The sequence below is a fragment of the Rosa chinensis genome, chromosome 5 (assembly GCF_002994745.2).
Source record: "Rosa chinensis cultivar Old Blush chromosome 5, RchiOBHm-V2, whole genome shotgun sequence".
Taxonomy (NCBI): Eukaryota; Viridiplantae; Streptophyta; class Magnoliopsida; order Rosales; family Rosaceae; genus Rosa; species Rosa chinensis.
This window is the reverse complement of record NC_037092.1, coordinates 2,663,997-2,690,398: the sequence shown is the minus strand read 5'-3', so window position 1 is coordinate 2,690,398 and position 26,402 is coordinate 2,663,997. Positions and strand designations below refer to the sequence as shown.

Below are 26,402 nucleotides of genomic sequence, written 5' to 3'. Positions count from 1 at the left end.
ACAGGGATGGGTCATTATGTATAATTTCGCTGATCAATGCAATGAGTTGACAATTTTCTAAAAAAAAAAGATCAAATTTGCCAAATTCTATTTCCTCCACCCTATTCATTTTGGAAGGTATTTTTTTTCTTTCTATAATCAATAAACATGGTAGACAACATTAGTAGGTATATAAGGATTCTGTGCAATCGAAAATTATTGAAAATCGATAGATTTGACATTTGTAAATACATGAATAATTTCAAATCTATCAATTACTTATTAAAATTAAAATGCTTACTTATTTTAATTAAAAAAAGATTTTCTTTATAAAAAAATCTGTCTCCACGATTAAACTTAAAATGATTACTTATTTTTTCTTATTATAAAAATTACACATTTCTTTTATCATAAATAGCTAAACATTTTATTATTAATCCGTTTATTATAATTTTTTACAGGGTTAATTTAAATTTTAAAAATTAAATTGTCCTTAAAAAGAGCCTAATAAATTGCAGTTTCTACTCGAACTTTTGCAGCCAAGACAACAGCTAGATGGCTTCACCATTATGCCAACCAAACGTAACTAAATGCTTCTCGTTCAGTGGAAATATATCCATAGTCAGACTCTTCTTCCACCTCCAAAAGACAAAGCCCAGAGAGCTTGACAATTCACATCAGTAGTGAGTTTGCATTCATCTTCCCCAATCATACAATTGCATCAGATGATAGATATAACTCTATCCACCATACCCACCATTGTTAGGACAAAGCAACCATCTTGATGCCGTCTTTACTGCCCTACAACATACAATTCGATCTCGAAAGCTGAATCGAGTGGGTGCTGGAACATTGTGAATTGATGAGTACCTCGAGTCCGATCTCGACATGGCCTTCAATCTCCAAATTCAGGATTTGTTACCGCTGTTAACAAACACGTGAGAGGGAGATCGCCGCAGTTAAAAACATATTTACCTACTTCATCTCGTTTGTTGTTTATGCAAATGGAATTGTCATTTTTGGCCCTCCGTTAACGACCGTTTAGGGCATATGGTGTGCCGGGCCTATTCCAGAATTCTTCTGTATTATGATGAGATTCTTGTTCTGAAGTATGTATGTGGTTAATACGTTTACTGTCTTAATACGAGCAAACGTTGGTACACAGCATCTACAAATTTACGTATTTCGTTTCATCTATTACATAAAAACGACGACGGGGGTACAAGCCTACAAGAGTACAAGAGAAGGTTGTGTCAATTACAATGCTAGGCTAAGGAAGCTTAGAGTGGCAAAGGCCAAAGGAGCACAAGGGCCATGAACACATTAAGAGAAGGGCATTCTGGTAACTATGCTCTTTTAGATGATCCCCTTATAAGAAAGATTCAGCTAATATTGCTCAGATTAGGCCATACGTGATTATCATTGAGATGTAGGCATGTAGCTATAAATTGACAGGAGTGGTGACTTGTTAGGTTGCAGTCGTCTCAGTTTATGGTCAAAATTTGTCCTCTTATTGAAGAAAAGAACGAAGAAGATTCTATTAAGGTTTGATTTTTGGAAATCAATATTATTGAAAAGTAAATTGATGACCAGGGTGCAATTTTCAGACAAACCGTGTTCTAGGCTGGTTTACTTTTTCCTTTTATTAAGAGCACCTTCGACATAATATGTGTTCTGTATTAAGTGGGATAAACCAAACGTAACGAATTAAATACTTTCATCATACTTTTCTCACATACCCATGCATTTTAGGTATATTATGATTGAACTTTTAGTCTGAAGTATGGTTACATTCACACTCTTGGTACGAGCAGATGTTTAGGTAGTTAAATTCTGGATACCAGGCAAACACTCGATGTGGTACAGATCAAGCATCTTCAAAAACTGTACGTATTTCACTCATCTAGAAGATGGTTAAAAGAGAGAGTATAATTCATAGCTTCAGCTAGTCATTATCAATGTGAACAGAACTACCTAAGGGGTAGCTATCACATCTGAGCAGAATTCTACATCTTTGGTTATTGACTTTGGGATGCCAAAATTTAAAGAACATACACAACCTAAATAAGTATATGCCACAACTAATTCCAGTTTCATCCTTAAAGAAAATATAAACAGATATTACAACAGAAGGGTGCCTTAATTACTTTATCGAGGATATACTTCAGTGAAAGATCCTTCATAAACCGACGGACTTGACTTGCTGATAGACTGATCAGACTCCAGCGGTATCTTTGGCATGAACTCCGATCTAGTCCTATGGACAAATGCTGGCTCTTGAGGTAATGGTAGACTAACAGAGTAGCTGTTGAGCATAAGAACTAGTGATTGCATTGTAGGTCTGTCAGCCGGATCCTCCTGAACACAAAGTAAGCCAATGTGGATACATCTGATAACTTCATTTCTAGAATAAGAATCTCTCAGACACGGATCCAAAAATTCCAAAGGAGTTCCATCTCTCCATAGTTTCCAAGCCTGCATAAGTTCATAAATTTACTTTAGGTTATTCTGTTGGCAACTTGGCAAAGCAGAGCAAAAGTATAGTTTTTAGCTTAAGCTTACATGGCTCACAAGGTCCTCATCTGCATTCGTTTGGAAGAAGTAACTATTCTTCTTGCCACTGATAATTTCTAGAACTAAGACACCAAAACTATAGATATCGGACTTGATAGAAAATTGTCCATGCATTGCATATTCTGGAGACATGTAGCCACTGCAAGTAGAATCATCAGTGAAGAAATATTAGCAAAATGGTAAATGCAGAGCGCATGAACAAGGATTCTACAATCATATTCAAAAACACAGTTCATAATGGGAACTTACTATGTTCCAACAATTCTATTTGTGTTTGCTTGAGTTTGATCAACGCCGAATATCCTCGCCATGCCAAAATCAGATATTTTTGGATGCATTTCCCCATCTAACAATATATTGCTGGCTTTAAGATCACGATGTATAATTCTTAGCCGGGAGTCTTCATGTAGATACATAATTCCTCGGGCAATCCCCGCAATAATTTTGTAACGTCTCGACCAATCCAGTTGTCCTTGTTTCTCAGGGTCTGCAAATCATCAAAATCAAGTAAACAAGTTATCATCAAGGAACTAATATCAAATCAATGTTGAAGTAATGCTGTTCCACTGCGATAGATTATCAGATGCTTCAGTGTACAGACCAAATAGAATATAGTCGAGGCTTTTGTTGGGGACGTATTCATAAACAAGCATCTTTTCTTCCCCTTCCAAGCAAAATCCCAATAGCCTGACCAGATTTCGGTGTTGAAGCTTGGCTACCAGTACCATCTCATTCTTAAATTCTTGTGCACCTTGGCCAGAGTTCCTTGATAGCCTCTTGACAGCTATTTCTTGACCATCAGAAAGCAAACCCTGAGATCAAACTATAATCAGCCAATGGATTCGTCATTCTTGCACAACATTTTTAGATTACAGCCTTGAAACCTTCTAGGTTCTCAAGCTATTCAGATTTAAGGTTTTTTGATTCATGGACATGAAATTGAAACTTCCTAGACCATAATGATCCGCGCATTTATATACCTTGTAGACTTGACCAAATCCACCTTCGCCTAACTTGTTATCATCAGAGAAATTGTTTGTAGCAGCTTCAATGGTACCAAAATCAAATTGCAAAGACTCTACACTAGAAATGTCATTCTCACCTGCACGATAAATCAATAAATCCACTGAACTTTTAGAAGACTTGATTCCAGGAGAAATCCAAAAGCAAAGTAAACTGTAATCAAAATCATTACTTGTTTCTGGTACTGCATTGTACTTCTTTTTTGCCCTCTTAGTGATGAGGCAGTAGCCGATCACAAAAAGCACCAAAGAGGCAGCAATTGAAACGGCAATGGCCACAATCTTTTTCCAGGAGATTTTGCTCTTACCTGCATAAAGAACAACACTTCGGACTCATAAAACAGAAAATGCAGAAAGTGATGAGTAGAAAGGAGTCACAAACCCAAAATTGGCCAAAAATTGATCGAAAAATTCCTAATCCCACCCACATCAATCCCTCCCTTTACTAATCCTTAATGGTTAGGCATAACTCAACCACTATGTAACCTAAATCATTCCAATTCCAAAAGGGCCAATACTTCTCTCACAACTCACCACCAAGGTCAATGACAATCGATTTTTCCAACAATTAATAAAGACATCATTTTCTAAAGTTCTATACTTTTAATATAAAGTTGGGAGTTTTAATTAGCCAATCTAACACACTATAGATTCTTAATTCAACAAAACTTTTGAAACATATGATGCTCCAAATTTTTCATGTATTAAAAGTTGGGAACTTTAGCCAATCTAACACACACTATAGATTCTTAAATCAAACAAAACTTCCATAAAATGTGATGCTCCGAATTTTTCATCCCATCGAGTACTTAAAAATCCAGAACATCACGAACAAGCATAATCGAGATGAATCTAATTTTTAATACTAGCCGAACTTTACCTTTCGTCACTGTGCTCGGCGGAGAAAGAGGTCGAGCCCCTGGCGCCGGCGGCGGTGCTGACGTCGAGTTATAAAAGGGATAAACTTCATACCTAACATTACAACTCGGATACAGAACTCGTCCCCCTTGCTTCCCGCCGCAGCAACCCGGCAACTGCGATATGGCTCCCAGAAGACACCGATTGCAATCAAAACTAGACAAGTCCTGCGTGCACTGCCCTAAGCTGTACAAGCTAATCAACTCCGTGAAGTTCGCCTCTCTCGTCGCGAACTTATCGCCGTCGTTCGAAGCCACCGTGGCCACCTCCTTCATGCTCGCCGCCAAAACCTGGTTAAACCGGTTCGGTTCGCTGCTTATGTTACCCGTGTTCCACATGAACACCCCCGGCGACTCAGTGGCGACGGAGAAGAAGGACTTGTTGGAGTAGCGGAGCAAGCAGTCGTCGTACCATATCACAACCTCTTTCTCGACCGGGCAGCGCTGCACGACCTCGGAGGTTGCGGTGGTCACGCAGGACCGGCAAGCGGCTGTGGTGACGTCACCGCGGCAGAGGAAGAGGCCGTAGACGGTTTCATTAGGGGTAAGGCCGGAGGTGGCGTTGTAGAAGCCGGTGTCGCGTGTGGCGTTGGAGGAGAGGGTAGAGAAGAGGTGGTTGAGGTTGGACTGGAAGGTGGAGTTTGGGGTGAAGACGGTAGTGTTGGGGCAGCTATGGTAGAGGTAGTCGGCTTTTGTCGTCGGAAAGCTTACCAGGGTGACCACTGAAAGGAAGAGAAGGATCACTTCTGCCATGTTAGTTCAGCTCTATCAGCTTGCTTTTGCCTTTGGATTTGTAAGCATATAGATCATGTATATTATCATTGTATAACCAGCGTGTGTTTGACTTGCGGCTTTTGGACGGGTGGACTTTAATGGCTCTTTGTTGCGATTGGAATGGTCAGAGTTGAAAGATATCTCAGTGGTAATAATCGGAGGAGGAAGAGACAAGGAAATATGTGGAAGATGGGGACGGGAGTAGGAAAGACAATAGGTTCTTCTACATACACCATCCGTTATTAGGTGGAAATGAAATAGAGGGACTTCAATGACCCAAACGATACGCGAGCTACCCGGACCCTAAAGTCAGGTCAAGCCAGCTTTTAGTGTCTCACACTCTCACTTGTCCTTTATCTCCTTCAATTGACTAGAAAATTAAAAACGGGGGAAAGGCCAAAAACCGTGTGGAAAAAATGTGTATTAGAGTGAAATTTTTTTGGATTAAATATTGTTTACTCTCTGAATTTTTAGGGAAAAAACAGTTCAGTCTCTGTATTTTTAATTTCACACGTTTACTCTCTCATATCTCAATTTTGAACCAATAGGTCAATTCTGTCGAAAAACTCTATTAAAATGTCTATCATACCCTCAGTTCATCTTTTTTCTTTTTCTTAATTTATCTTCTTCTTCTTTTTTTCGTTTTCTGTTTATCTCTTCTTCTTCCACCTCTCTTCTCCTTCAACATCAAAATTTCTAAAGCAATCAAATCAATCAGAAACACAAAACCTCTCTTCATCTGCTCAATCTTCATCACTTCCTCTTCCCACAAACCCCTCTTCAAAACCTCAACCAACACCCTTTTCATCTGCAAAAATGCCATCTCCTTCCCCAAACAGATCCTCGGCCCCACCTGAAACACCGGGTGGATAAACGAGTCATTTGCCACAAACCACCACGTCTTCGTCGCCACGCCACATTCCAACCACCTCTCGGGTCAAAACTCGGCCAGTCCTTGCCCCAGATCTGCTCTATATACCGCCTCTTTGCTGTCCGTGGGAACCGGCAGGTACAGCCTCATGTCCTTCGCTTCATCATATCCAGCTCCGGTCTCCGTTTTCTCATTGATCTCCTTGAGAATTTCGCTTTCGATGTTTGGATAGTTTGAGATTAGCCTGAAGAACCAGGTCAAAGCCGTCGAGGTCGTGTCCCTTCCAGCGAGGGTGAAGCTGATGACGATGTCAGTGACGAATTTCTCATCGGAGTGGCCGGAGCTCATGAACCGAGACAGCTGATCGTGACAATCCAGGGTCTTCATCTCATCCATCTCTCGCTTCTTTTGCTTGACAATGGCTTTCCGATCCAATTTCGATAGCTTGTTTGTGGAATCTAGAACGGTGCCGTTCGAATCCTCTCTTCATGGTCAACCTTGTGGTGGCCTTAGATCATTCGTAGATCGAACAAGAAAGAAGAATCGAAGTACGTCAGGTCTGATGAAGAAGATCGATATGAGTTTTTGATTCTTTGTTTCTGAAACTCTCTGATTTGGAGTAATGCTGTTTGGGGTAATGGTGTTTACGTTTGGATTACTGGTTTTTGGGGTTTTGCGCATTTTGGGTTTTGATTTTGGAGACATGGTGGTGGAAGAAAAGGTTTGGAGAAGATGGTTGAGGTTTTGGTTTAGGGTTCTTATGACGAAGTTGAGAGAAGCCCAGTTGGAAGTAGAAAACCAAGGATTGAATTGCAGAAAAGTGATAGTAATTTGGGTAAGGATGAAGGAATTAAGAGAATTTGGGTCAGTTGAGGAGGGTGAAATTAGAGTTAATTAAGAGAAGTGATTCTTCTGGCAATGCAATTCAATTGAGGAAAGTGAAATCGGAATCGAATAGATGGAGAGACAAATAGAAAAAGGACAAAAAAAAAAACAAAACAAAACAAAAGAGAAAAAAACTTTTCAAAAAAAAATTAATTAATTAAAAAATTTGAGGGTATAATAGACATTTTTGGTTGGAGAATAACAAATTAGACCTATTGGTCCAAAATTGAGAGATGAGGGAGTAAACATCTGAAATTGAAAAGGCAGGCACTGAACTGTTTTTTCCCTGAAAGTTCAAGGAGTAAACAGTATTTAACCCAATTTTTTTTCTATAAACTAGAGGTGCAAGTAAGTCAGCATATTCAGCAGATCTCAATCGTTAATATTTAATAACAATATATTTTCTAATAATGAAGAAATGTAATTGATGTTATCCAACCATCTACATCTATTGGTGCAAGTGCACGTCGGTGCACTGATCGAATAATATCTTATGTTATAGTAAGATATATTTAGTCGGTTTGGATCATATAAGCGTGTTAAGTATTAAAAGTTATACTAAAAGATATTTAAAAATCATGAGCTTAATATTTTCTATGATACTAATAAGAAGTATCAAACATTCAAATCTCAAGATAAGTAATCTCTTACAATCAATTTTCAGTAAGTTTTCACTTTTCAATGTTAAATAAAAAATAAAGGTTAGACTTTTATCTATCTCTCCAAATGAGAAGCATCAAATGCAAAGACCATGTAACGCACACTTTTGTTTGAGATTGGCTACACCATAAATTTTTAGATTTTCCGATTAAAATGAACTTAAGCCAAGTTCTCACCAACGGTGTACTAATGGAATGACCAAAATTATGTGCGAAAGCCTTAGAAGCTCGATTTCTTGTAGGGAAGACATATTTACGTGTTGAAAAGTCTAAATAGAAATCATTATTATAGTCAAATACAGAAGACTGATATATAGACAGGAATGAAAGATGGAAAGATAAGTGCACAATGCAATATTAGACGAAATTTGTTTCTCCTAACTCCATTCATATTCGCTGCATAATCAAATTTATACATATATCTGTTAACGTTAGAGTCCGCGGGGGTCTCTAGTTAGCTTTAGAGAGAGAGAACGACACAAGCAAAGTATAGTGGTTCGTCTCCGCCTTAGCGGGAGACTACGTCCACTTGAATATAGTCAAGAAAAATCTGACTATATGACCTTGAGATGGATTTTGCTACTTCCACCGGTGGTTTTTTGACTGGGCAAAACCCACCCTTTCTTGACTATAGCCAAGAAATAAGTCAAGTCCATGACTTATTCCATGACCGATCAAGCCCAGATGCCAGCTAGGGTGGATACTGATCGTGGCTGACGTCATGAGATAAACAGAAGTGGTCGACGCGCCTTGGGAGGGAGTGGAGCACTGGGCATCGACGCGTGGCGCCGCAATTGACAGAAAGTGGAGCGCGCCAGAGGTGGGGCCGGCATGCCACGTGGATTCTTGCCGTTGGTGGGTTTTGAATTCTGGGCCTAACGGTCAAGCAATCCCAGCCCTTCATTTCAATCAAATTTTCAAACCTACGGCTGCCAACAAGCAATGTATGTGTGTATATATATATATATATATATATATATATTTGTAACGTTAGGAAACGGTAATAAAACGGTAACAAAGTAAATTTTAAAAAATTCTAAACATTTCTCTATAAATACCTACCATTTATTTTACATCTCACACCCAAAAAATTATCTTTCATAGTAACCCAATTTTTTGCTTCCTCCTCTTCATATAACTCTCATCTTCCAAATTTATTTATATCCAATATGGCTGAAGAAAGGGGAAACACAGGTCCAGTGGCCGGACAAGAGGGAGATCAAAATGAAGATGATAATATCCAAGACAAAAGGAGATGGACGGATGAGGAAGATGTTCAATTGTGCAAGTCTTGGAAAATTGTTGGGCAAGATCCGGCTGTGGGCACAAATCAGAAAAACAACGACTTATGGATGCGTGTGAGGCGACACTTTGTCGCAAATTGGCCCCAGAGCCGATCGGCTTCCTCTTTGCAAGGAAGGTGGAAAATTTTGAAGGTTGAACTCTATGAATGGCATTGTGCATTAAGGCAAGCGAAAAATTGGTACAAGAGCGGTTCGAATACGGTTGATGAGGTATGTATTTTTTGATAAATCATTTAATTTGTTGATAAATTAAATTAAAATATTACATGATAAATAATGTAGTTGATAAATAATGATATAATTACAACGATGTTTATATTTATACTAATTGATTTTTATTGTAAAACTGGATAGATACTTTTTTATTAAAATTATGACCTTTATATTTGTTGATAAATCTTATTGATACATTATAGTAAAATATGTCTTGATAAATAATGTAGTAATTATAATATCGTTTTAATTGTAGTAATTGTTTTTCGTTATAATTAAAATATGTCTTCATTAAAATTATGACCTTTATATTTGTTGATAAATCTTATTGATACATTATAGTAAAATATGTCTTGATAAATAATGTAGTAATTATAATATCGTTTTAATTGTAGTAATTGTTTTTCGTTATAATTAAATTATATCTTCATTAAAATTATGACTTTTATAATAGAAGACCATTCATAATAGGGTTTATATTTGTAGTAATTGTAATTTTCCGCCACCTTTTTTTTTATTGTTTTTTTATTTATTTCGTAGCGAGATGAAGCACATAAATTGTGGCATGCCGGGATGAAGAGAAAAAAGAAGCAAAAAAAACACAATTTTCAGAGTTTTGCTAGTTATGCTGTTATGGAGGGCTTTGCACAATTTAAAGACATTCCTAGTCATACATCTGGAGGAACATCAAATGAAGGAAATCAACATACGCCTACACAGCCAATTCCTGGAAATTCTCCCATCAACTTGGACATGGATATAGATGAGTTAATTGCAGGTGAAACTGCAAATCCCAATGTGAGGCCTCAAGGAAGGAAGGCTGCCAAAGAAGCAATACGGAAAGGAAAGAAGGCAGCGAAAGATCAAAGTCATTTGTCAAGCACTCTCGAGAGTATAGCGAACAACCAAATAGAGGCAACCGCGGGCAAGAAAAAACTCGATGACGAATTTGCTCGAAGTCTCCAAGAGGAAGAGAAAAGAGTATATATCCTCTTACAAATCGAAATGCGAAAAGAGCAACTCCTATTTCAAGAAAGGCAAGATCGAATTAAAGAGAGGGAAGAGCGAAATAAAGAGAGGGAAGAGCGTATTATGGAGATTGATACAAGTAAAATGACGCCAAATAAAAAACCTTATTGGTCAAGAAAACAAAAGAAGATAGAGGAGAAAGAAGATCTTGACGAGCAGTCGCCACCTTCTATGGGTGGATACTATCCGCAACCAAAATTTGGTGGTGCATATCCACAACCTCCTTACCCTGGTGCATACCCACAACCACCTTACCCTGGTGCATACCCACAACCACCTTGCTCCGATGGATTCCCACAATCTCCCTTAACCGGTGGATTCCCACCACCTCCCTTCACCGGTGGATTCCCACAACCCTCTGCTTCTATGGGTGGATACTATCTGCAACCACCTTACCCCGGGGGATATCCTACACAACCACAATTTTCACCTTTCTCTACGGATGATTCCACCAACCCTAACCCTAATGATGACCCTTCAAATGCAAATTGGATTCATAGAGAAGATGAGGATTATGATTATGATTTGAATAATTAGTTGATTATGCATGTTGTTAATTGTATTGTACTTATTCATAGTTTTTCATTTATGTAAGCTACTATTTAATGAAATAAAAGTTGTATTTTAAAATTCCTCTTATTAAAGCACATTCCTCTTATCAAAATCATAGCACCTAATAAACATAATACAAACCAAATTAAAATCACACTGACATAAAAAAAACATAGACATTAGCCAAATTAAAAGCACACAAACTTCCCAAAACATAATACAAGCCAAATTCAAAGCACACAAACATAACTCACCGAAAATATTTTTGAAAAAATAAAATTGCATAATTATGACATTAATTATCCATAAATCCATGTTAGTAGCATCAAATATATTTTATTTAAAAAAAAAACCCAAAAAAATGAACAATGAACAGTAAAATGAACAGTGCAGAATTCAGACTAAAAACTCAATGAACAGTCTTGACCGGTCAAGAAAAAAAACGGGTGGAAACCCATGTCCAGTGGCAGTGAACAATAACTTGACTGGTCGAATTCTTGACTTTTCGACCTTGACATTTCTTGACTGCGGGTGAACTTGCTCTTAGATAGGCATAAATGTCATTTACACAAGAAGTACAATGTGTGAAAGTATGAATGAGTATGTACTTATTGCTAGATTGCTAGCCCATAAATATAATCATATTGTCACAAGCTAATGAAGCCATGCAAAGTGCATTTTCAGATTGTGAGTTACTGTCACTGACCATAAATGAAAGTGTTTATATAGGGGAGAGGATCCTCTCCTAATCTCTTATCTTCCTAACCTACCTAACCTTTTAACAACAAAATGACACCTGTCCAAACTTACATCCAATGGCCTACAATAAATTTAGATTTTTTTATCTCCAATTTTATTTGAGTTCAGGTTGGCGCGAGGTTGGTTTTGTTTCCCTCACTTTCTCCCTCTTTTGTTCTTTGGCGCTCTTGATGAAGTAGAAACTAATCAAAATTTCAGAACTTTAGCTTTGATTCTTCTATCAGAACGTTAGCTTTGATTCTTCTATCTATCTCATTTTCCCTGCATTCCATTACGACATGTAAGTGTAATCCCCTTTTTTTTTTTTGGGTTTTCTTTTATGAACTCTCTTCATATTGTGTGTTCTAGAGTTTAGGAACTCTATATTTGCTATTGACAAAGAGGAATTTTGTGCTTCATTATTACAGGAATTTTGTGCTAAGAATTTTGTGCAATTTTCATTCAAGTTTCGATCTATTCATGTATTTATTGTCTTTCGTATATTGATATCAAACCATAACAAAGCATCAAGGCAATCTTATTCTTGTAACTTATTATTTTTTTTGGACTGAAATCTGTAGTTGCATTGGATTTGGCCTTGCTTAGTAAAGTGAAAAGTATGAGAGGCTAGGGGACATTTTTTTGCTATATTGGTTGTGTTCTCTATATTGATTGTATCTTTTCAGTTTACTGTATAAGGAATTGGTTGCAGATGGATAATGCATTGGGTGCAACAAATGTTAATGTAGAGAATTTTGATTTGGAATTGGATTGGAAACCAAGAAAAGGAATGGAGTTTGATTCTGAACAAGCAGCTTATGACTTCTACAATAGATATGGAGGAAAAGAGGGGTTTAGTATTAGAAGGGAGAGTCATGCTAAGAATAAGAAAACTGGTGAAATCACTTCAAGAGTATTTGTTTGTTGTAAGGAAGGTATTCGATCCAAAGATAAGAGGGATTACATGATTAGAAAATCCAGAGCAGAGACACGAACAGGTTGCCATGCTGAACTTTGTATTAAATTGAATAGGAAGAACAATAAGTTCTTTATTACCCATTTTGTTGAAGAGCACAATCATCCTCTTGTGGTGAAAGAATGTTCCCACATGCTTCCTTCGCAATGGAAAGTACAAGACTGTCAAGGCACTGATATAGACTTAGCACACGATTCTGGAATTGGTGTCACGTCTCTATATGAGTTGATGGGTAAGCAAGCAGGTGGAAGAGATGCTGTTGGGTATACAAAACAAGATGTGAAAAATTACCTTAGATCAAAGAGACAAAGAAGCTTGGAGTATGGAGAAGCTGGATATATTATGAAATATTTTTCAGACCAAACATTGGAAAACCCTTCATTCTACCATGCTATGCAATTAGACAGTGAGGAGCAAATAACAAACTTATTTTGGGCAGATGCTAAAATGATCATTGATTATGGCCAATTTGGGGATGTTGTTAGTTTTGATACGACATACAAGATTAACAAATCTAATCGACCTCTTGCTGTGTTCGTTGGATTCAATCACCACCGTGAGACTATTATATTTGGGGTGGCTTTAATGTATGATGAAACAGCAGATTCATTTATATGGTTGTTTGAGACTTTTTTTAGGGCAATGTCTGGAAAGGCTCCAAAGACAATATTTACAGATCAAGATGCTGCAATGGCAAAGGCTCTTCGACATGTTATGCCAGATGCATATCATAGGCTTTGCAAATGGCATATGATGCAAAATGCCATAAAGCATGGGAGTAGTTTTTGGACAGAGGATGGTGGAATCACAAGTATTTTGTCAAGGTTCATGGAAAATATTGAGGAGGAAGATGAGTTTATATCTGCTTGGGATGCTATGCTTGATAAATATGGTGCGCGTGACAATACTTGGTTGAGTAGCATATATGATTTAAGACAAAAGTGGGGCTTTCCGTATGTTAAGCGAGCATGGTCAGCTGGAATAAGAAGCACTCAATTGAGTGAGAGTTTTAACTCTGCCTTGAAAAAATATTTAGACTCTGACCACAATCTGTCAGAGTTTTTTACACACTATGAGAGGATGGTTGCTAATAAAAGGTACAAGGAGTTACAAGCAGAATATGATATGTGCTTCAGGTTGCCTATTCTGAAAATGCATGTCAAAATGCTATATGAAGCAAGAGAAGTTTACACTAAACAAATATTTGAAGAGTTTCAAGATCAATTTGAATCGTCTCTTGAAGCTTCTATAACAGATTGTGTTGATGTTGATGGTGGAAAGATATATACTGTGATTAGAGATGGCTACACTAGAGAACGGCAAGTGAAGAGAGATAGTGATGATATACTCTCTTGTAGTTGCAGATTATTTGAGATGAAAGGGGTTGTATATATGTAGGCACATTGTCAAGGTCCTTAGAGAAGTGATGCAAATCAAAGAAATTCCTAAGCATTATATCTTAAAAAGATGGACCAAAAAGGCTCGAGATGAAAGTGTTCAAGACATGCATGAGCGTGAAATTCAACCAGACCCTAAGTTGCAACAAGCCTCTTGGTACAAATCTTTATGTTCCACCTACATTAGAATATCAAGCAGGGCTTCTGAAAATGAAAAAGCATACAAATTAGTCATGACAAATGCAGAGAAGTTAGCAAAAGAAGTTGAAGAATTGCTACGATCTGAAATGAATGCTAATGTGGATGAGAATGGTCATACAACTCAATCCACTCCTGGACAACTCAATGTAGATGGTAATGTGGTGAATGCAAAAGGTCTAAAGAAAAAGGAAAAATCTAAAGGAAGAAAACGGAGAATCAAGAGTCAAGTAGAGATAAGCATGAACAAAAATAAAAAATAGAGGCAACCCAGTAAAAAAGCAATGGAGGTATTCTTATTTCTATAAAACTACTTCCTTATTAGTTTGTTTAAATTTACTTACAGATATCATTCTTTGATTTTTATAATTCAGGTTACTCCTGATCAAATGAATGGTGTATACAAGGTGACTTTTGATCCAACATGTAATGAAGAGAATGCTACTCTTGATCTAACAAACAATGCAGATCAATTTCTGGAACAAGACTTTTGTGCATCTTCACTTAGTCAGGTATATTAATATTCTGTCATTTATTGTTGTTGTTTCTGTAGATATTGATAAGATTATATATGCTGCCTTTCATTTAGCTTCAGGAATTAGTATTGGTTGCCCAGCCTATATATAAATGGCTTTACTAAGGATGCGATAATGTGGATTAATTTCGAATCCTCCAACCTAGCAACTTGGTCCTTCATTTAAGTTGCATTATTCGACACTGTTGTGTCACTTATTTGTACGTGCCTCTCTTTTCGTGCTGTTTTCAGTTTTATCAATATAGGTCACGTCATGATCATGATAATCTTCCATCTCGTTCTAATTATATTTAGGGCTTATATTTAATTCATGCATACATATTTCTGTGTTCATGGTTCCAGCTCAGCTGGAATAATAGAGTATGCAAACAGGATATCTCAATCACATACATATACATATTGAATACTGTTGATCAGCTCTTTAACATGAGATATTGGTGCGGTTCAATCAGAAATCAGCTCTTTCCTTTTACAGTTCTGTTATTTGATTGAGCCATGCCAATATCACATATCAAATACAACTTTTGATTGTCCAAGTCTGCACCTTCTTCTTGAATGAGCTTGATTTGGATCATTCATTTTCTATAATTTATGTGAATATGTCCTCTGTGGTTTGTTCTTAGCAGGTTGTGCAGTCTTCTGCTTCGTTTTTGTAAGACGCTTCTGCAATTGTATAGCCTTATGTTTTGTTTTGTAAGAATGGAAGAAGGCACTTGTGCAGCATTAGTTTTACTTTTTTAGGAGGAGAGGCAATTGTACAGCATATGTCTTATTTTTTGTAAGAGGATCGAGAGGGCTATGTTGATTTCTTAAACCTTAAAAGGGTAGGCTGCTGAAGGCAATATGTTCAAGTGTAATTAGACCCATTTCATATGTACTAATCATGAACGCAATATGTTCAAGTGTGCTTTCATTGAATTCTGCATTATACAGACTTGCTTCCCAAAATGCATGACACCACTATACAAATTGCTTTCCCAAAAGAATTTTGCATTATACAAATTTGTTTCTCAAAAGAATGCTGCATTATACAAGTTGGTTTCCCAAAAGAATTCTGCATTATACACAAACTAGCACAAATTGGTATCATAAAAGAACTCTGCATTATACAAATTGGTTTCCCAAAAGAATTCTGCATTATACACAAACTAACACAAATTGGTATCCCAAAAGAACTCTGCATTATACAAATTGGTTTCCCAAAAGAATTCTGCATTATACACAAACTAACACAAATTGGTATCCCAAAAGAACTCTCCATTATACAAATTGGTTTCCCAAAAAAATTCTGCAAAAGGAGAAGCCAATTGTACAAACACTCTATTATAACAATTGCAGTCTCCTCGATTCATTAAGAATGCTAGCTAGTAACCGTCTTCATTCTGGTTTCTTCAAGTTCAAACAACGATATGCTGCTTGGCCAAACAACTCTCTCACCTCTTCCAGTTCTCTCTCTGCCACCATCAAGTCCAAAATCAGCGAAACAGTTAGCTCCAGGAATAGCATTTGGCTGAAATACTAGATACAATGATCATACCATCTGAACAAAACTAGTTCGAAGATATGTAGTTTCTGTAAAAATATTGTCTTTGTAAATTTGCTTGGCAATAGATTTCATTTAACATAGCTTCATGAATATGCAGGCTCTTGGAGGTTTATGCATTTTCATTCCATTTTAGATAGTTTTATACTGATATGTTTTCTGTATTCTCATAGCAAGAACAACCAACAATTTTATCAAGTTTAGGAACCACTCTTGGTTTGTTAAATCTTGGGAGATCTTGTCAACTACATATAATGATCAAATCTTGACATGATATATGCCTACGACAAACTACATACCATAAGATCAAGGCAAATAAGACCTGGCAACTACATATAATAATCAAATCTTGACATGATATATGCCGACAAACTACAGACCATAAGATCAAGGCAAATAAGACCTGCCAACTACATATAATGATCACATCTAGACACAGAAAACTTAGAATTAAGTCATAATTGACGATTATCATATGTGAAGCCCAAGAGAAATTCTCTACAATTAGAGTAAACAATAATAACGGAATGAAAACAGAACACAAATTCTGCATGACAACACCTCATGACGAACTGTTGATTAGGAGTTATCCAGATCAGAAGGGGGCTAATTTTGCAATGTAAAATAAAAAAGTGCTTCCAATTCAAAATGCAGATCCCCAAATTCGAGGGATGAAGAACAAGCCCAAGCAAAGAGAATAAAATCAACCAAAAGTAATCAAACAAACTGGAGATCCCAAACCAAACCAATCGAAGCATCGACGGTGAACTTAAAGCACGATCGTGATGGAGGATGAAATACCTTCGATCGTTGCTCAAAGCCTCCTTGCTATTTGACAGCGAATTTCTTGTCGGCGGCGCACAGCGATTTGGAGGGCTTGTGAAGCGAATAGAAGCAGATGGAGCGAGAGAGATCGAAGCAAATGGAGAGAGAGAGAGAGAGAGCGATTTGGGAGGCCTGTGAAGCGAATCAAAGCAGATGGAGAGAGAGAGAGAGAGAGAGGCCTGTGAAGCGAATCAAAGCAGATGGAGAGAGAGAGAGAGAGAGAGAGAGAGAGAGAGAGTGTGTGTGTGTGTAATAGTTGAGTGATTGACAGTGTAATAGTTGAGTGACCAAAATGATATATTTGAAACTTGAGTGACCAAAGTGTCGAATGAGTCATAATTGAGTGACCATTTGTTAAATTTTTCCTCCAAAATTATATAAAGCTAGATAGGCACCATTTGGAGTTTCTCCGCCACCGAAATGTAGGATGAGTCAAAGAGATGAATAGGTAATAACAAACTCATGTTGTCACCATTAGCTTAAATGTGGGATATATGGATTAGTATCGATCCTTAATCCAGATTTTTAGACGTATACATTAGCTTTTGACTAGGAATTAGAATTTCGCTTAGGGTTATAATTAGTTATATTTTGGTCGGTCGTGCTTGAGATTTTTCATAGGCAAACGATAAAAACTAGGGTTAATTAATTATAAGTGCATATTTGAATGTTCTTTTAGCCATAAGGCCACAAATTAATTTTTTTTCCTCATAAGGCTACTAGATTAAAAATGGTGTTATATTTTGAATATAAAAACCAACATATTTACATAAATGTCTCTCTCCTCTCAGGCGAGGTCTCCGGTCAACTCCGGCGGGTCTCTAGGGAACTCCGACCAACTCCAGCGGGTCTTCGGCCAACTTCCGATGAACTCCGGTGACCACAAAAGCTACTGTCACTAACACTAAAAAGCTACTGTGGCTAGCAACAAAAGTTAATTTGATGAGAATTCCGGCAACCTCCGGCGATGTCACAAAAACTACTATCACTAGCAATAAAAGCTACTGTCACTAGCAACAAAAGCTACGCTGGTGAGATTTTCAATGAGGTCACAAAAGCTACTGTTACCAGCCACAAAAGCTATGCTGGTGAGATTTTCAGTGAAGTCACAAAAGCTACTGTTACCAGCCACAAAAGCTACGCTGGTGAGATTTCTGGCGAGGTCACAAAAGCTACTATCACTGGCAACAAAAACTACTGTCACTAACAAAAGCTACGCTCTCCAAAACCAAAAGATACTATCCCTACCAACAAAAGCTACTGTCACCAATATCAAAAACTACTCTTACCAACAACAAACACTGCTGTCACCAACACTAGAAAGTTACTCTGACCAATATCAAAATCTACTCTCACCATCATCAAAAGTTACTCTTAATAACTCCAAAAGCAATAAATAAGAAGAATAAAAGCTACTCCCAAAGACTGAGAAAACTATTCTTAGAGACTAACAAAGCTATGGAAATGTAAATGATACAATTAAAATAAAAAGCTATTGCAATCGGAAAAAGAAAACAAATTTAATAAAAAGTATGCATGGTCCAACAATGATATAATTATGTAAAAAGCTACTTTCATAGTTGTAAAACGCCACTACCATAGTTGTGAAAATCTATTACAATAGTTGTAGAAAGCTATTGTCAATGTTGTAATGCTACTGTCATTTTTCAGATGACCATCATTGATGTTGCTTATTGTCAAGCTCTACCACAGTACACTAACCATAGGTATGCCTATTGTGAGTAGCAAAAGTTGCAGTATCAACATCCATGTCATGCTCATCGTCCTGCATAACCAATGTTTCACAATCACAGACCTCCAAACATAAACTGAACACTGAAACACAGCTTCAAATCCGAAATCACTAATTGAAAATCACCTTCAGAAGATAGGAGGACAACCTATCTTCTTTGCAATATAATTGTGTAGCTTGGTGTGAGCATCAGATCCCGGCGAAAAGGAAAAACTGAGAAACGAGAGCATAGAATCACTTAGCTTCCGCCTCTTCGCCATTGTCAGGCTAACGGCGCGGATAACTCGCCAGACCTCTTAGTGTACACAACGGTCTCATGGAGCGAAGCAATCTCCTTCAAATCTATCAAAATTACACAGAAAAAAACTAGTACAAATTCAAAATCCAAACTCAAATCCAACAAATCTAAAACAAACCGAAACGTCCAATTCACAAAGCACCGCCTAACTTAGTCAAACTCCAAACCAATGTGGAAAAATTAGGGTTTTAATCGGCTAGAAGTTATGGTGGAGAGTTGTGGGAGTAGTAGAAGAGACTGAATTGGAAGGGGCCGGAACTAACCATGTCATGGATGTTGAAACGAATTTCATGGTATAGATCAAAGAGTGAAGAAGTTTACTTGTATGAGATCGATTACTGATCTAACCGAGTTGAGAGAATTCCACGCTTGGCGGTGGAGGGATCTCCGCAGATGACCCCTACTCTCAGAACTCTATAATTCTCCTTCTCCTCTCCCTCGATCTCCATCCTTTACCATGGTAGCGGCGTGGAACTCGGACGCTGCGTCACCGATTGACGAAGCATGACTTCTGAGGCTCATATTCACAACTGAATGTGACGGAGGTCATTATCAAATGATCGGCGAGGAGAAATAAGGAGTGAGTGAGGTGGAGTGGTAAAGAGCATCGCCAAATTTAAGTTATCGTTCCAGATCGGCGACGTCGGAGAGAGCCGAGTGACGAAGGTGACAAGAGGCGCAAAGCGAGAAGGAGAAAGCATTCTCACAGAAAACTGAGAAAATCGGGAAAGGGAGAGAGAGAGACCTGATATGATACCGTGGGCAAATTAGGCATAGCATAAACAAAGCTGATGTGTTTTAGCCCTAAAGTGGCCTTATGAAGACAAAAAATATTAAGTGGCCTTCTAAATAATTAAAGTTTCAAAATGACACTTGGCCTTCTGAATATTTAAAGTTTCAAAATGACACTTGAGTGTAATTTTTTATAAAAACTAGGTCTCACAAAAAATTAGTATTTAGTTTTTATCTCACAAGAATTAGGGTTACTACCACTACCACCTTATTATTTTCTCAATTCACCACTTCACCCTAGCCATTCTAAGTCAAACGTTATATGTTGCAAGATGTGACCATTTTACCTTTGTTAATTGAGGAATTTTAATATACACTCAATTTTGTAACTAATTGCATTTAATTAATTAATTGGTTACTTCACGTAAAACTTCCCAAAAAAAGGACAAGATAGTACAAATGAGATCAAATATCAATTTGTGTTAAAGTAAAAATGACAGTTGGAATTTGTCTACTCATTTCATTTCGTAACCCCTTTATATAAGGAGAGAATTACAATGGAAAGAACAATTACAATGATGACATTAACTACTGATTGGTCCGTAATCCATGCTGATTGATGGTAATTGCTAATTGCTTGATTCCCTCTACATCAATCACTTTGACGAAGGCACATAATGTGTTTTTTCTTTAACACTCCCTCTTGTGCCAAGTCAAAGATGAAATGGTGCATGAGTTATTGCCTCACTAAAAACTTTGCCAAGTAACAATAAAAACCCTGTGGGACAAAAAATACACCTTGGTCGAAGGAAAAGAGCACAACGCACCTTTTACATTTGAGTATGACATGTGTGTGTTAGACTCCCCCTGACATCTACACCTCCCCCTGATACTTACATTAATCTAGGGAGCTTGGAAAGTCTTCGCATTCCTATGCTTTTCACATGTTTCTCAAATGTGTCCTTAGACAGTGATTTGGTGAACAAATCTGCCACATTCTCCTCAGACCTTATTTGATTCATTTGAATCTTGAGGAGACCCTATTGTTGCTGATTGTAGGAAAACTTTGGCGATATGTGTTTTGTATTATCACCCTTGATATATCCTAGCTTTATCTGTTCGATGCAAGCTGCATTATTTTCATAAATGCAAGTAGGCTTTTCAGTGGTAGAACTCAAACAACTAGTCCCTCGAATATGTGTAATGATAGCTCTTAACCATACACACTCACAAACCGCCTCATGTAGAGCAATGATCTCTGAGTGGTTTGAGAAGGTAGCCACAAGGGTTTGCTTAGTTGATCTCGAAGATATCGCCGTGTTCCCAATGATAAATACATAACCAGTTTGGGAACGATCTTTAAGTGGGTCAGAGAGATACCCAGTATCAGCAAAACCAACCAAAACATCATTTGGCTTTTCGGTGTAAGGAGTGGCGCTTTCGCCATCAACATTTCCTTTAGGGATTGTAGTTCCATCTGCGGCTTGTCTTTCTGTAGGGAAAGAACAGCCCCAAGTCAATGGTTCCTTTTAGGTATCGAAAATGTTCTTGATACCATTCCAGTGACGTTGCGTTGGTGCTGAGCTAAATCTAGCTAACAAGTTCACTGAGAATGCAATGTCTGGTTGAGTAAATTGGGCCAAGTACAATAATACACCTATTGCACTTAGATAGGGAATTTCAGCTCCCAACACCTTTTCGTCATCTTCCTTTGGACGAAATGGATCTTTCCTTGCATCCAAACTTCGACCGATCATGGGAGTGCTAGCAGGATGTGCTTTGTCCATGTTATATTGCCTGACTTTTGGACATATGCAAACTAGTGGATTAGTATTCCACAAAACTCGGTGTTCTAGTTCAAGGCCTAGACAGAATCGAGTTTTCCCAAGATCCTTCATCTCAAATTCAGATTTCAAATAGCTCGCGGTTTCTCTTATTTCATCAAGAGTACCTGTTATGTTCATATCATCGACATATACTGCTACGATTGCAAATCCAGAACTTGTTTTTTTTTTTTATGAATACTCATGGGCATAATTCATCGTTCTTATATCCCTTCCCAATCAAGTAGTCACTTAGACGGGTATACCACATCCGCCCGGATTGTTTCAATCCGTAAAGTGAGCGTTTCAACTTAATTGCAAACGCATTCTGTGGTTTAGAGTCACTTGACTTGGGTAATGTAAGGCCATCAAGCACTTTTCATATATATCTCTGAATCTAGATCCCATAGAGATATGCAGTAACTACATCCATGAGCTACATGTCCAGTCCTTCTGAAATTACTAAGCTAACTAAGTAGCGGAACGTTATAACGTCCATTACGGGAGAGTATGTCTCCTCATAGTCAATTCCAGGGCGTTGTGAGAAACCTTGTGCCACAAGGCGAGCTTTGTACCTCAGGACTTCATTCTTCTCATTACGCTTTCTGACAAAAACTCATTTATGTCCTACAGGCTTTACACTTGGTGGGGTTAGCACTACCAGACCAAATACCTGTCTCTTTGTCAGAGAATCTAATTCTGCCTGGATTGTTTCATTCCATTTAGGCCAATCTGCTCTTTGTTGACATTTTTCAACAGAGCGTGGTTCGATATCATCGTGCTCTATGATTCCTTGAGCAACAGTTTATATCATCAATGTGTATGGAAGATCTTTCTATCAACTCATACACACTCTCATAATCCTTTGAGATTTCTTTGTTCTCTGGAATCATTTTTAACATCGGAGCGTCCTCCAGTATTGATTCATGGACATAACTATAATTAGAGACAATCTCATGAGAGAGATTCTATACATTGATGATTGGTTTGTGCCTTACTCACCCTCTTCTTCCTTGGGTGAATGTCAATCGAACCAAGTGGCCTCCCCCTCTTCCTTAGGGAGCCACGGCCTCAACCACACCTCCACTAAGTGCGGTTGCAGTGCCTCTATCTGCAGCACCGTGCCCCTTGTTGAGGACTTCTAACCTTGCAGGCACATTTGCAGCTGGTATATGTGATCTCGTCACTTTTGCGATATCAGTAAACGCATCAGGCATCAAATCTGCTACGTTCTGAAGATCGATTATTCTTTTCACTTCACTTTCACTTTGTGAAGTGCGGGGATCAAAATGAGACAGAGTGGGGACAAACCACGACAATTCCTGTCGTTCCCTTGGAAAATCATTTTTCCTATCTCCCCTAACGACGGGAAGACTGTCTCATTAAAGTGACAGTCCGCAAATGTAGCGGTAAAGAGATCGCCTGTCAAGGTTTCCAAATAGTGGATAATTGTTGGGGATTTGTATCCAACATAAATACTTAATCGTCTCTGAGGACCCATTTTGGTGCGCTGTGGGGGCGCAATAGGCACATATACTGCTCAACCAAATATGCGTAAGTGTGAAATGTCAGGCTCATATCCAATTACCAACTAGTACGCAGAAAATGGTTGGCTAGCTGTGGGTCTGAAACGAATAAGTAAAGCTGCGTGCAATATTGCATAACCCTAGGTAAATGTAGGCAGGTTGGTGCGCATAACCAATGCCCTAGCCACCATCTGTAGCCTTTTAATGGTGGCTTCTGCGAGACCGTTTTGTGTATGCACATGAGGTACAGGATGCTCTACATCGATCTTAATAGGCATGCAATATTCATCAAATGCTTTTGATGTAAACTCTCTAGTGTTATCAAGCCTTATAGACTTGATAGGGTTATCAGGGGGGTGAGCTCTTAAACGTATAATCTGTGCTAGGAGTTTTGCAGCATTTCTTGTGGACAATAAAGCGACATATGACCAGTGTGTCGAAGTATCCACCAGAACCATAAAGTACTTAAAATGGTCCACATTCTGGATGGATAGGTCCACAGATATCTCCTTGTATTCTTTGTAAGAATGGAATGTTTTATTTTATATCTTTAGCATAGGAAGGTCTCGATCATGTTTTTGCTAAAGAGCAGGCTTTGCAAAACGAGTGATGTGCCTTTGAAATAGTCAATGAGGCATAATGAGAGAGTGGTAGTGCTTCTGGTACTTCAAAAGGCAATGACTACATTTGAGCAGTACTAGAACCGATGACTTGATACACATTTACGCAAGCGCACGTATCGTTGTCAAGATAGGGAAATATTATGCCCAAAGTTATCGTACCACGGGGATTAGTGGCTAACCCACAATCCTTGGGTAATGGGAAATAAAGACACTTAGCAAACAAAAGAAAAATAAAATAAAATAAATAAATAATGCCACTCTAAGGCACCAAGCCTTAGCAATGCTCGGCTTTGGTTTGCACCAAAGCCTAATCAAAACTAAGACCTAGTGATGACTATTTACAATGAAGTAGGAAATGTCACCGAAAATGTAATTTGCATTTCTAACAACTAAAGTGCAAGAATTTAAATGAAAATTTTAACTAACAACTAAATTAAATTAAGGAAAAGAAAAGTAAGAAATTAATATGAATATGGGATTGGTAGTTAGGGATGAATCCTAACCCTAATTCAATGCTCTAGATGCTAATTTGATTTACATGCAATTTGTTAAAGATAGTAGAAGCCGTACCCAAGGCTTTTCAAGGCTCAAGGGCCGAAATTCCCTTTCATGGTATTCCTACTCCGGTTCAAGAGTCGTAGGAACTCACTTGACATAAATTAGAGCCGGTTCAAGGGTCACTAATTCACATCAAGAGGTCTAGAGTTCGAGGAATTAGGCAACCAAGCTCACCATAATTGCGATCAAGCTAATCATGTAGTGAACCATGCTTGTACTTCCCACAAATATTAAATCAGGGTTCTAGCTCTAAAATCTAAGGATGTCATCCCCTAAATTTTAATCTAGAATATTAAAACACATACCCAAGAGTTGACAATTCCTAAGCATGCATTCTAATCGATTATCACAAAACACAAGCATCCAATCATTATCAAATTTCATATATAAATTAAATTAAGCATCCATTACATCAAATTTGGATTAAGGCACACAACCCTAACCCCCAATAAAGAAATTACTCACTACCCATAATTAAATTAACATCAACAAACATCAATAAAGAGGAAGAGGTGAAAAGAAGTGAGAAGTAACAAGAACAAGTCACAATTGCTATGAAGCAATTATGACAAGCCTTGATTTATAGCTCTCCACTTTTACCTAATCTTCAAATCTTGATGATGATGAAGTCCTTTGATGCTTAGAAGCTTTGGGTGAGTAATCCTTTAAATCTCCAAAAGAAAATATAAAGAGAAGAGGAAAAATGGTGGGGAAGGAGAGGAAAGAGAGAGAGCAGCCCAAAAGGGCTGCCTCTGTTTTAGGTGTGGTGCGGCAGAGTTCTCTTGGGTAAGGTGAAAGGAGAATATAAATATATATATATATATATATATATATGTAATCTGTGAGAGAAAGAGATAGAATTGGTGGCAATTTCGTGTGGAGGAGGAAAAGGTAAGGATGGGCTGCCATGTGGCAGCATGAGAGTGGACAAGGAGAGAAGAAAGAGAGAGACATAAGGAAGAAGAGAAATGAAAGAGCACGTGCAGCTCTAGTTTGTGTTGTTAATTAAACATTTGTTTAATTAACAAATCTTCTTTTTTCTTTTTTTCCTTCCTTGTTCTTCTTTTCTTCCGTTTTCTTCTCTTCTTCTTTTGCTTTTCCCAATCTCAACTCAATGATTCTCACATACTTGCTTGCATTGACCCATTGACCATCGTTGACTTTTCGTCTTTTTGTCAATAATTTCAATTAGCTCTAATTTTGCCTCATTATCTCACAATTTCCGTAACTCCGCTTATTACCTACAAATTAAATAAAAGTGGATTAATTACATAATAATTGACTTGAGGATTAACTTATTTATAGTGTTTTAGATACAATTACATGCATAGAAATGCGTGTAATCAACCGACATCGTGCAGTGTGAATGATTTTTGTCCCATTTTATTTTTCACTCGAAAGAAGGGATGTCCATATGAGTTCGTTAAAATACGGATCATCATGTCATGACCGGGGTGCCCTCGGCGGTCATGCCAAAGCCTGTATGAGTCAGTGTCCCACATTTCACTGTTGGTGACAGTATAGGATTCAATGATCCGAATCGTAGTGAGGTACAGTCCACTAGATTGACTTATAAGTTTCTCTAAAATGCGTTTCCTTCCACATTCATTAGAGGTAATATAAATGTATTCAGTTCCATTCTCACAGTGTGTTTTTACATGATAACCGTTGGCACGAATATCTTTGAAACTTAACAAAGTTCGATTAGCTCTTGGTGCATACAGAGCGTCTTTGACTTTAAATATATCTCAGATTCTTTAGAGTATTTCTATTTTAGTAGAATGATAATGTTTTCATTCTAATAATAATTTTTTCTCTAGATGTATTGCTTTACATCTTTATATTGCAATTTCGAACCATGTAAATACGTGTAGCAAATAAATTTGAATAAATTCAGTGCTTGAGAATAAAATTCAAAATTTATTAATTAGCCAACGATAATCAAATCAAGGTCTTGTTCTAATTCATCAAGGTATTATTGAAATAAACTTTAAGACCAAGTAATAGTCTAATTAAAAATGAGGCATTATGCCTTCACAACTGTTTTTGAAAAATAAATAAAGCAGATCAGTCAAGATTGAGAGCATCCATTGACTTA

At 37.6% G+C, this 26,402-nt stretch overlaps 2 protein-coding genes and 1 long non-coding RNA gene across 3 annotated transcripts; 2 read left to right on the top strand and 1 right to left on the bottom strand.

Annotated features, from left to right (window-relative positions):
- Window positions 1–1,870: 1,870 nt before the first annotated feature.
- LOC112164826 (cysteine-rich receptor-like protein kinase 10) lies at window positions 1,871–5,444 on the bottom strand. The gene is made up of 7 exons (XM_024301153.2): window positions 4,456–5,444; window positions 3,749–3,883; window positions 3,534–3,655; window positions 3,155–3,365; window positions 2,803–3,040; window positions 2,542–2,692; window positions 1,871–2,454 (listed from the first exon to the last, which is right to left on the bottom strand). The coding sequence occupies exons 1-7, from the start codon at window positions 5,243–5,245 to the stop codon at window positions 2,128–2,130; spliced, it is 1,974 nt and encodes a 657-aa protein (XP_024156921.1). The 5' UTR covers window positions 5,246–5,444; the 3' UTR covers window positions 1,871–2,127.
- A 4,387-nt stretch (window positions 5,445–9,831) lies between these two features.
- LOC112201934 (protein FAR1-RELATED SEQUENCE 5-like) lies at window positions 9,832–13,891 on the top strand. Its single transcript, XM_024342861.2, has 2 exons — window positions 9,832–9,976; window positions 12,204–13,891. Exons 1-2 carry the CDS (start codon window positions 9,832–9,834, stop codon window positions 13,889–13,891), a joined length of 1,833 nt encoding a protein of 610 aa, XP_024198629.2.
- A 214-nt stretch (window positions 13,892–14,105) lies between these two features.
- Window positions 14,106–15,505, top strand: LOC121049349. Its single transcript, XR_005799695.1, has 3 exons — window positions 14,106–14,378; window positions 14,463–14,600; window positions 15,250–15,505. It is a non-coding gene; the product is annotated as an uncharacterized LOC121049349 (long non-coding RNA).
- The last annotated feature ends 10,897 nt before the right edge of the window (window positions 15,506–26,402 follow it).